Source organism: Coregonus lavaretus (assembly GCF_964263955.1).
Source record: "Coregonus lavaretus genome assembly, chromosome: 10".
Taxonomy (NCBI): domain Eukaryota; kingdom Metazoa; phylum Chordata; class Actinopteri; order Salmoniformes; family Salmonidae; genus Coregonus; species Coregonus lavaretus.
The window spans coordinates 56,099,824-56,112,419 of record NC_139997.1 but is presented as its reverse complement, the minus strand read 5'-3'; the positions used below and the strand labels follow the sequence as shown (position 1 = coordinate 56,112,419).

Below are 12,596 nucleotides of genomic sequence, written 5' to 3'. Positions count from 1 at the left end.
ATTTGAAAAAAATAGATTTTACATGGGAGTCTATTACAGACTTCTGGGCGATTTTCAACCTGACTGAAATCGCCCCAAAAGGGGGGGGAGCCATTTGAAGCACGACTTTAGCCTGATTCGACATTTAGTGGCAGTGTGGCACTGTGGCAGATCAGACGTATAGATTACAACACTGATAACTACTGTTGCCGTGATATAATTGATTAGAAAAAAAATCCCTTCCTTTTCCCGTTTGGCAGTGCGTCGCCCATATCGCCCTATTGAACAGGCCGCCCCTGTTCCTTGTCCCGATGCGGTACAATGGACATATAACTACGTTGTATTATTTATGAATAGCAAAGGGATATAGGAGATTGACTTTATTCAGTCAGTTTGACACCTTTTATAAACAACTGACTCCGTGGCTGTATAGGCCTATGAAACATGCAATAGAAAAATGAAGTGGATTTCAACTCATTGTTACCACCTTACATGGGACGTGTTAATTCACTCACAGGAGACGAAAAAGAAGCATCATGCTTTCCCTCATCCGTGAAAAGATATTAGACTGCAGCCAACCACAGCGTACAAAAATAACCGGTACTGAGAGCTGGGACAGACAGCAGACCATCAGTTTCCCTGTCATCGCTCGCTTTTTTGACTGACAGGTGCCTGTCCTATCAATAAATCACTAGAAGATGCATGTCGTTCATTCTAGCGGGAGAAGGCTATACAGACTTTTGACTTGCGAATTTAAACCTTTCAATGAAAAGCCTAGTTAGTTTATGAAGTAGCCGGCTTACAATGAGTCTTATCGGCTATTTAGCCGACGACCGGCACTTATGGAAAACACTAACACATTCATATGATTAGGCACAGTCTAAAAATTATTATATTCTAGAAGAATGTGAACAAGTCCATTATTTTCAGATTGTAAAATACAGAAAAAGGGTAAAATAAATTGTTGTATCCTTGACTGTACATAATGAATCGAGAGAAAGTAACAAAATTAGAACAACCCACTAAAACATGAAAATCATTCAAGTAACTGAAAGGATTACTGCAAAGCTAGATCTGTAAGGTGCAGACAACAGTGAAGTACAAGAGCGAGGGAAGACTAGCACAAGCCCTAGACCTGCTCCGCTTCATCACAGCGATGCCCACCTGGGCATGACGAACGGTGCGTCCGTGGAGCTTGTACCCATCCTGTTTCACCACAGTAACGGTGCTGGGCTCCCCTCCCTCAGCAGGAGTGTGGCACACTATCTCGTGCTGGTAGGGGTCGTATTTAGCCCCAACAGGGCTCATCTTCTCCAGGCCGTGCTTTGTGAAGATCCCCTGCAGCCTCTGGCCCTGCAGGTCGTCTGTCGTCTGCTCTAGCAGGTCAGCCACCTCAACCAGTTCACGGCAGAAACTCTGGATCCCTGTTTGAGTGGTGGTAGGGGAGAGGAATTAGAACTGCACAAAGTAGAGCAGTGGTATTCAAAGTCGGGGTCTCAGGGGAATTGCAGTGGGGTATATTGTTTTGGGAAACAAAATTAAGACCACAGATTATTGTATGGGACAATATACAAACTTTTTTGAGAACGATCATTGGGGGAAAAAAAACATTTATTGAGTAAATGTATTTTGTAGTAAATGTATTTTCTTTTAATTTTGATAAGTGAGATGAAAATGTTGTGAATTGAAGGTTATTTGTTGATGTAAAAATAGGAATTGACAGATTTTAAGGTTGTGTCATTAGATTTGGGATGGGTTGCGGCAGATACTCTGCGGGAAAAAAATTGGGGTCCCCAGAAATTCAGGCGAAAATGAATACCACTGAAGTAGATGGACCATACTAAGTATGATGTCAGGGTAGGAGACAAAAACATCTCACCAAAAAGCTTGGCATCTTGGACAAACTTCTGAGTTCTTTTTCTAACGTTGTCAGAGTCAGCCAGGACTCTTTTGTATCTTTCCTGAAATACAATACAGTATAGTACATCATGCATGATTGATATTCTGTATTTCCAGGGAAAAATCTAAACAAATCTATGCCGGCTGTGAGTAGCACCAATCAAGACAAAGAGTCTTTCTCCTTACTCTCACCGCCATCGAGGCTCTTACCGTGAGCTCCCTGACCTGCTCCTCCAGCTTGCTGGCCCTCATCTCCAGCAGTCTTACATTGGTCATCGCATGGCTGGAGTCATCTGTGGTGTCATCACCATGGCAATCATCACCTGTTCCCCACTGCTTTGCCGCTGTGCTGTAAAGGCCAATCAAGGCCCTAGAAAGCAAAATATGGAGGAGGGAAAACTATTAAATTGTGCACCTAGCACGAGACCATTTGGCTAGTGGTGTTTCTGTACTGTAGGCTACAATGTAGGCCTACATGTAAATGGCAGAGTTCGCAAAACTAATGCCCTCCCGATTGATACAAATCATCATGAAATCATTCTACTTTGCCTACTTTGCAGTCAACATTTAGTTGAAGTTTTTTTGGGAAAGTCTTTAGAAATTAATTCAAACAGCACACGATGACTGAATTGCGCTTCGCTAAGATTCAACCAAGACTAATCATTTTCAATACCTTGTTTGCATACCATTGTTGCCTTAGTTACCATTTACTGGTAGATAGTTGAAACGTCTTTCCTACCCTACTGGCTACCTTTGTCGTTCAATTCTGTGAGCCGCTCCATGCAACAACCAGTTGAGAGCTGCGCTCTTGCTGCTGTAGTGTCGAGTAACGTTGCTAATTATGCTGTGATGACCAAGGAGGAGCCGCTGACGCTGTATTTTCATCATAAGGTTTATTCATAACAAAGGGTTACAGCGTCGATTTACAGATACCTGCAGATACCCGGAGAATAATCGCCCCATCTCAAATATGATTATTCTGACCTCTTCTGTCCTAACTGTGGTATATATCCTATGTAATCTGATATGGGTGTTCCCCACAGACCAATCACCTGTCTCCACACAACAGACTTCCTCTGTTCTATGGTGTGTCTGTCACACTCTGGCTCCGGGACTGTGTGTTAGAGCCAGGGTGTATTTCATTTGGTGGTGTTGGGTTGGGTGAGTTTCATTTGTTTGTGTTTTTGGTGATTGGTTAATGACTCCCAATCGGAGGTAACGAGTGTCAGCTGTCGGCTCGTTATCTCTGATTGGGAGCCATATATATTCTGTGTGTTTTCTCCTGTGTTTTGTGGGTTATTGTTTCTTTGTTGCTGTTTGTCGTATTTCAGTATAGAACTTCACGTATCGTCTTTTGTTGTTTTTCGTGGTTGCTTTGATTAATAAAGTCATCATGTTCACTCGCAACGCTGCGCATTGGTCCAATCCTTCAGACGATCGTGACAGAATAACCCACCTTAACCAGACCAAGCAGCGTGTTCAGGAGCCATCGCTGGCAGATCGCCGTGGAAACCTCGACTGGATCAAGCAGCGGGACGAGGAGAGAGGATGGACGTGGCAGGAGATGATTGCGAGTCTGGCAAGAGGAAGAGAGAGGCAACCCCAAGAAATTTTTGGGGGGGGGCACATGGCTTGGGCGACTGGGCAGCAGGAGGCTGCCACAGGGAGAAAAGGAGAGAAGGCTAACGGAGTACGGGAGCCATTGGCGAGTAGAAGGAGGGAAGTGTGTGTGGCACGGCGTGAAGGACTGATGTGTGTTGCCAGTCCGGTCCGGCCCGTTCCTGATCCTCGGTTGAGGCCAGTGGTGTGTGTTCCCGGTACGGACCGGCCTGTTCCTACTCCAAGCACCAGGTCCACGGGGTGCTACGCCAGCCCGACCCGGCCTGTTCCGGTCACTCGCACCAGGGATACGGTGCGCTTCGCCAGCCCGGCCCGGCCTGTTCCGGCCACTCGCACCAGGGATACGGTGCGCGTCGCCAGCCCAGCCCGGCCTGTTCCTGCTCTCCGCACTAGGCGTGAGGTGAGTCCCCAGGGTCCAGCATGCCCTGTTCCGACTCCCCGCACTAGCCCTGAGATGCGTGTCCTCAGCCCGGTACCTCCAGTTCCGGCACCACGCATCAGGCCTACGGTGCGTCCCCAGGGTCAAGCATGCCCTGTTGCTTCTCCCCGCACTAGCCCTGAGATGCGGGTCCTCAGCCCGGTACCTCCAGTTCCGGCACCACGCACCAGGCCTACGGTGCGCCTCAGACGGCCAGAGTCTGCCGTCTGCCCAACGGGGCCTGAACTGTCCGTCTGCCCAACGCCGTCTGAACTGCCCGTCTGCCCAACGGCGCCTGAACTGCCCGTCTGCCCAACGCCGTCTGAACTGCCCGTCTGCCCAACGCCGTCTGAACTGCCCGTCTGCCCAACGGCGCCTGAACTGCCCGTCTGCCCAACGCCGTCTGAACTGCCCGTCTGCCCAACGCCGTCTGAACTGCCCGTCTGTACTGAGCCTGCAAAGCCGCCCGTCTGCCATGAGCCTTCAGAGCCGTCCGCCAGACCGGAGCCGCTAGAGCTCTCCGCCAGACAGGATCAGCCAGAGCCTTCCGCCAGACAGGATCAGCCAGAGCCTTCCGCCAGACAGGATCAGCCAGAGCCTTCCGCCAGACAGGATCAGCCAGAGCCTTCCGCCAGACAGGATCAGCCAGAGCCTTCCGCCAGACAGGATCAGCCAGAGCCTTCCGCCAGACAGGATCAGCCAGAGCCTTCCGCCAGACAGGATCAGCCAGAGCCTTCCGCCAGACAGGATCAGCCAGTGCCTTCCGCCAGACAGGAGCAGCCAGAGCCTTCCGTCAGACCGGATCAGCCAGAGCCTTCCGCCAGACAGGAGCAGCCAGAGTCTTCCGCCAGACGGGATCAGCCAGATCCGTCAGCCAGCCATGAGCAGCCAGATCCGTCAGCCAGCCATGAGCAGCCAGATCCGTCAGCCAGCCATGAGCCGTCCAGCCAGGGTCCGCCAGAGCCGTCCAGCCAGGATCCGCCAGAGCCGTCCAGCCAGGATCCGCCAGAGCCAGCCAGCCAGGATCCGCCATTTAGCCTGGTACTGCCCCTTAGTCCGGTACTGCCCCTTAGTCCGGTACTGCCCCGTAGCCTGGTGCTGTCCCTTATCCTGGTGCTGTCCCTTATCCTGGTGCTGCCCCTTAGTCCGGTGCTGTCCCTTAGCCTGGTACTGCCCCTTAGTCCGGTACTGCCCATTAGTCCGGTGCTGCCCCTTAGTCCGGGGCCGCCCCTTAACCCAGTGGGGTTTAGTTGGGGGGGGGGTAATGTGGAGGAGGCTACCGAAGCAGGTTGTGACTGCGGTGGGGTGGGGATCACGACCGGGGCCAGAGCCGCCACCGGGGACAGACGCCCACCCAGACCCTCCCCTAGACTGTATGCTGGTGCGCCCGGAGTGCGCACCTTTAGGGGGGGGTACTGTCACACTCTGGCTCCGGGACTGTGTGTTAGAGCCAGGGTGTATTTCATTTGGTGGTGTTGGGTTGGGTGAGTTTCATTTGTTTGTGTTTTTGGTGATTGGTTAATGACTCCCAATCGGAGGTAACGAGTGTCAGCTGTCGGCTCGTTATCTCTGATTGGGAGCCATATATATTCTGTGTGTTTTCTCCTGTGTTTTGTGGGTTATTGTTTCTTTGTTGCTGTTTGTCGTATTTCAGTATAGAACTTCACGTATCGTCTTTTGTTGTTTTTCGTGGTTGCTTTGATTAATAAAGTCATCATGTTCACTCGCAACGCTGCGCATTGGTCCAATCCTTCAGACGATCGTGACAGTGTCACTCTAAAACGGCTCCCTCTAAAACTGAATAAACCTCCTCTCAGGTTCCACTTGAAAACATTAGCAAAGTCATAATTCTTCATACACTACATATTCCCCCCTTCGAGACACATTAAGTCTCGAAACCAAAAAGAATAGGATTATGACAAGTAACAATTTCTCTTATTGATTATTTTTAACAATAAACCCAAAACACTTTTCTATGGAGTGTAAATACATTTCTATGAAATATGAACAAATCTTTATGGAGTGTGAGAGCGAAAAACCTGTCTGGCAGCCTTCTTTCCAAATATCCATCCATCAATCAAGACAGTAAAATTCTCTCACGGCCCCTCTGCCCCAGGCAACCACTTAAGTACTCCAGATCAATTCATAAATCTTTATCAATGCATTTGAAACTATGATGCAACTAAATACACATGAAAGCCTCAGCAAACAAAATACTATCCAAAATGTCCACACTCAGGCTGGTCGACCCATCGGACCCTACTGTGGATTCTCTATATCCCTGCCTAGACTCCATGTCCCTAAGCATTCACGAAATAAACAAAAACATCTGAGATCCCCACATGTATCCAATAACATCAAATATCATTCTACAAAAATTAATACCAAAAGAATATGACACAAATGATGTATTACACATGCAAATATGTCTATATATCATTGCAGACACTGGAATGTAGTCCACTACACTTCATCTCCTCAGCAGTGTCGACTTCCAATGCATCTTCGATGATGGAATCGGAACATTTCCACACCTTCCTTGTTACATCTCCTCCAGTCCCTTCATATTCTCCTTTCATATTGTCCCTTCATATTGTCCTTGTTTGAGTATTTCAATCTCTACATATTCCCCCAAATGCTTCTGGAAGAAAAGAAAAGACCAAACAGTATATTTTGCAAAACAACACATTCAAATTAAAACATAAATATCAACTAAGAATAAAAAAATGATATATAAAATGAATCACATTCTATTCCTCCCTTTGATTCATAACAAAATACTAAAATCACACTAATATTGAAACCTCTGAAATCTATCTATCAATACTCCTTTGAGTCTTGACAGAAGGTTAAACCCTCTTATCGTTTCATTTGCAAAACCCCTCAAATTATAGTTAATATTATCTATGTTATCTTCCCAAAATTTTACACCATACCATGGAAAAATCCCCACTTCTCTCTTAGACTTATCCTCCAATGATAGGCTTCCCAGACTATGAAACTTCTCTCTTTCAGAATCAGATTTATCTCTTTCCCCTTTGCTTCCCCTATTTTTATTTTAAAACCTCATATGGAAGCTTCAACTTCAACATGTAACAACATCCTATCCATCCATAGGTAAGAATATATACTCTCACCACACAAACCCCTCAATAACTCCTATCCATCATATGCTTTATTAGAACAAAAACAGCTTTTAGCCCTCACTGGTTTCCTCCAATGCTTCATGAAGCGCTGTTAACTGATTTTCCTTCCTATCTAACAAATTCACCTAGGTTAATTCATTTAACCAATAACACTTAAACCTAGGCCTAAACAAATGTTTCCACAACTACAAGGAAAATGAGCTGTATCACCCATCCTAACCCTAATAACAGTCTTTTCCTCTAAAATTGGTGCTGAAGCTATTGGCTCCCTTGTAATCAAATGTGATATATTTATAGCTTTAATAACTGTCAATGTTGAAGTAGTTAAATTGCTTCTCACTGTTGTTATAATATACTAAAGTGTTGATGTCATTGTCGTTGTTTCATCTATTTTCCCCTAAGCTTTGAACTCTTTACTTGTACTTCCATCTATCACCACTAGTGTCACTACATTCACTCTCAGTCCCAACTCTAATCCCTCACTTTCAAACTTTTCATTATAAAAAATACACTTACAATTACCTTGATCTTCCTGCTGGGAATTGTAAATATAGATACTCAATCACCCTCAATCTTCTCTTATCATTCAGCAACGCATACTTTCTCAATGCAACTGCTCCTAACAGATCTAAATTCCTACCATATTTACTTCCCACTGAACTCTAAATTTTTCCTTCACCACTGTTCTCTCTCTCTTACTACTAGCATTGAAACTTAGCTTACTGTCCTAGAGTTCCTTCAACCCTAGTTTTCTTAACTTTTTAATCTAATCTTTTCTCCTAACTTTAAAAAAAACAATTTCACTGATTTATTCACAAAATCCTTTACCACTAATTTTTCAATATGTGATCGGGAAGTCCCCACCTGCTTATGATTTCTTTACACACAGACTTGGCAAACGATTGAGCATCTTTTAGCCTAGTTTGAAATCTCTTGGTGTAGGAATGTAACCAAGAATAACAGTCACCCTTTTAACATTATTTTTCAAACAGATTGTCCCATAGGAACAATCTTTTCAAGCAAATATGATTCCCAAAAACCCTACTCTTTTATAATCTTCTACCAGACAGCCGTCTGGTGTACATCTTATTGTACAGTTCAACTTACACAATGCTTCTCTTCCCAACAATGCAATAGGTATATGTTCTGATACCAGTATGGGTATTTTAATTATCTCGATTTTTACAGCAGAGCTCAATTGGTTCCTTAAGAGTAATCAACTGTTTTACTCTCTCAAATCCCTATCCTAATTAGTTAATTTTACATAGTGAGATGTGTAACCTCTTCAGGCTGAACACAGATAAAAGCTTTTCCACTATCCGCTATCACTTCTCATAGTCCTTTGTTTTCACTTCAATTGTTGGATCTTTTCCTAACTGGTGCTACCAGCTGACACCCCCCTTTCTGATCTTCTAGGCACTCCTAGAATCCTTGCTCATTTAAGGGTTCACCTGTACTCCAGATGATCTTCACTTGCTCCTGTATCTTCTTCTGAAATTCCTTCTTTCCAGAAACTATCTATGGATATGAAACAACTTGTACCACTTGTTGTGGCTGGTACAATTGCATTTGACCTTGTTCAGTTGAAGCTATGGCAGTGATTGTTGATTTGGTTCACACTGATTCTTCATAACCAAAGCTTTTCTTCTCCTTCTTCTTCTCCAGCCAGTTGTATTTCATCAAGCTTTCTGAGAGTTTCTTGGTCCTGTTCTTTCTTGTTGTTGACATATCGGTATTCTTCAAAAGCTTATATTCTAAGTTTTATCCTCGAAATATCATCTTCCATCGTCTTCTTACTTTTGCTCTCTTTCCTTTCCTCAATGTATTCTTCTCCTCCAATTATTGGGATCCTTTTCTCAGCACTTTTTTCCTCTCTTCCGTATCTTCAGCTTCTTGAGTTGTTCTTCCAGTTCTCGTTGTCTCTTCTAAATTATTCCCCTTATCCAGGCATAATACACATCAGTCTATATCTCTTTCTATTTCTTTTTTACTAATCATTGTAGAATAAAATCCTCTTGAACATAAAGCACCTTTAATCTCCAAATCTTCATCGCTGTCTTCATCTTTGCTTTCATCAGAAATCGAATCTCTTGTATTCTTCTTCCTTCAACTTCCATCAGAGATCAAATCTCTAGTATCCTTCTTCTTTCCTCTCTTGCCAACTTCCTTCTAATCACAGAGTCATATCCACCCATGATCTCTTCTCAATCACTCTCATCTTCATCATCATCATCTTCTTCATCTTCTTCTTCAAGTTCCATCTTCCTTAACCTCACTCTTCTCTTCCAGACATCTCATTTTCTTCCTTTTGGAGTTTTCTTTTATCTTTATGGTCGTTTCTGCTTTTCCTCTCTCTATTATTCAATCACTTTCATCATGTTGATGACATCAGGGTTAAAATTCCCTCTACTGGCTATGTTTGTTCAATGTCAGGCCAACTTTTATTCCCTTTTCCCAGATAACCTTTAGTTAATAGTATTGCAAGGTTTACTATTTTCAACTGGTGTAATTACTTTCATAGTTCTGATGTCCTTTTTCCCCCTTGTAACAACTATTTTATATTCCTTTATTGTAAATTATTTCATTATTTTAGACTATATAGCCTATAGTTTCCTCCCTATTTTTTCTCTCTTTCTATTTTTTTTCTTCTTCCCCAAATTAATTAATTAATCAATTAATTCATTCATCAATTTATTTATTTATCTATTCATTTTATTTTATTTTACCAAATTATTGATTAGTGGCAATCTTACCACATCCAATCAGGAAATTAAATGAAAGTAGTCAACTTCAGAGCAACCCAAAAATAAAGACTTCTAATCCTACAACACTACAATACTCATAAACCCATTGCTTAATAAGCACCCAATTATCCTAATTTTACAGAATAATGTCAGTACTCGATTCCCCCACTCAACTCTAATCAAACCCACTCATGCACAAAAATTCCAAAATGCAATTTTTATTTTCATCAATTGATCAGTCTTTTGCCAAGTCCTTGTCAAATTGTCATAACATCAATTATGCTAGGCACACAACATATCCTTTATGGGAAGGCAAGGTTTTTGTAAATAAAACAGTACTAGCCTTGATTTTTGACTTGATCCTGTCGCAGCAGACTCTGTCGCATCACACCCTGTCACATGATGTACACGTCAGCACTTCCTCTTTCTCTCTCCTCGTTCCTCTTATGTCTCTCATATCACAAAAGAACAAAGAAACAGACAATAATTTAGTAGTTTATGCAGTCACTGAGTTATTTCAACCATTCAATATTCCTCTAGTCACATTCGCGCTAAGAATTAACTCAGGAATAATATAAATAGCTCAATAACATTTTTTTATTTTATTTATTTATTTAATTATTTTTATTTTTAATCCATCAACATCTCTCTCTCATTTATCAATTCAATAGGTCTCAAGAAAACAGTTTCATCGTCAAACAGCCGCCGATGTAACAACCAGAATACACTATTAGCCTCTAAATCTCTACCTCTTTGTTCCTTCGTTCGTCTGCGTCTCCCCGCAGCACAGTGTAGCAGAGGAGTGGCATATTTACCCCTACGTCACTCTAGAGACATAAAATCACGCGCATGCGCAGTCCATTCATCACTACGATTTCACAGTGGAAGGAGCTCTCTCCCAGCTCTCTCCAAGCTAGGCAACAGAAAGTTAACAGTCCCGCTGTATTTCCTCTCTTTTACCCCTCATAGACAAACAATAACACTTAACAGAGCTCACAAATCATAGGACTCAAATCCCACGCTATCCTAAACACAGTTCTGGAGGCTCGACCCATTCCAATGGACCTCCAAGGTAAAAATACCGCACGTAGCGCGCATCAAATTAGCATGTAGCATGTATAAGTTAGCATGTAGCATGAAGCATTTAGCATGTAGCATTTGGCATTTTAACCTCCGCTGCGTCGTAAAATTCCTTTGTTCCTCTAAATTTCTGCTACCACGAGGTCCCACCGGAAATCTAATGAGCGGTTACATCAAACAAATGATTCGTCAACCACAAGCTGAGAGGTAACATACAACCGAATTATATACCACAGCCTCAAGTCCCCTGGACTTACCTACTTCACCTAACGTGTTATAGGATTTTTTGGCCCATCATAATGATCACCTCCTTAAGAGGGTTTTACCATAGATTCGCAGCAGTTCTAAGTTATACACATATTCCTAGGCCTTATTCCTCTCAATCTATTCTTCTTGAACTTTTATTCAAGCAAAATATCCCTATAGACACTCCCCCCTTTTTGCGTTGTTTACCAGCGCAAACAAATTTAGAACGGACTCCCATCCCACAGCACATCAGCAACGCACACACGCAAGTTCTTTAATGGTGCATTCTCTCAACGCACACACACACAGACACACGAACTGACCAGAGCCCAAAGTTGAGAGCAAACTCACCCTTATCTGCCTCTGGAGCTAGAGTCAGCTCGGCGCCCATGAATGAAACGCTGAGAAAAACGCAATTCCTTCCAAATCCTCGCCGCCATTCTGTAGTGTCGAGTAACGTTGCTAATTATGCTGTGATGACCAAGGAGGAGCCGCTGACGCTGTATTTTCATCATAAGGTTTATTCATAACAAAGGGTTACAGCGTCGATTTACAGATACCTGCAGATACCCGGAGAATAATCGCCCCATCTCTAATATGATTATTCTGACCTCTTCTGTCCTAACTGTGATATATACCCTATGTAATCTGATATGGGTGTTCCCCACAGACCAATCACCTGTCTCCACACAACAGACTTCCTCTGTTCTATGGTGTGTCACTCTAAAACGGCTCCCTCTAAAACTGAATAAACCTCCTCTCAGGTTCCACTTGAAAACATTAGCAAAGTCATAATTCTTCATACACTACACTGCCTATGCCGCCTGATATTCCGCTGAAACTAGCTATGTGTGCTGCACGCATGTTAATATATTTAACGTGCTTTGCGATTGTGTAGGCTACTTTGTGCATGACTCTATTGTACTACATGATTGATACGGCATACACCTCCACTACACTACTTTGATACGCATCAGTGGGGATTAAGAAGTGAATATACCAATGCTCACTGACAAAAAAGTGGGTATAACATCTGCAAAATATGTGTATGCGACCTATAAATTTGATTTGAGCTGATGAAACGAACACTGTAAAAGTGGGCAAAAATTGGATCAGTGTTATTTCCTGATAGTGGCTGGTTGAAAATACAATCTATCATTAGAATGTACCAGAGGTTTGATTAATTAAAATGTATGTTTTGCGCCATATTCAAATACGTGTATCGCAAGAATCACGTTTTTGTTTTATGTTTAGTTTTTATGAGCGTCTACACTGATTGTACAAACATTAGGAACACCTGCTCTTTCCATTACATAAACTGACCAGATGAAAGCTATGATCCCTTATTGATTTGTTTGTCCCGTCAATAAATCTATCAGATTTACGCATCAACAGAGTGCTCCTTTTTAAAAAGTATTTTTTTTTAAATTTTTTTATCCTCCCGGATAGTCACTAGTTGAAGTA

At 43.1% G+C, this 12,596-nt stretch overlaps 1 protein-coding gene across 1 annotated transcript; it reads right to left on the bottom strand.

Moving 5' to 3' along the window:
- Positions 1-1,047: 1,047 nt before the first annotated feature.
- LOC311136388 (grpE protein homolog 2, mitochondrial-like) lies at positions 1,048-11,523 on the bottom strand (the record flags this gene model as incomplete). The annotated part of the gene is made up of 4 exons (XM_084170486.1): positions 1,048-1,403; positions 1,859-1,940; positions 2,089-2,248; positions 11,456-11,523. The coding sequence occupies 4 exons, from the start codon at positions 11,521-11,523 to the stop codon at positions 1,048-1,050; spliced, it is 666 nt and encodes a 221-aa protein (XP_084026612.1).
- Positions 11,524-12,596: the final 1,073 nt, after the last annotated feature.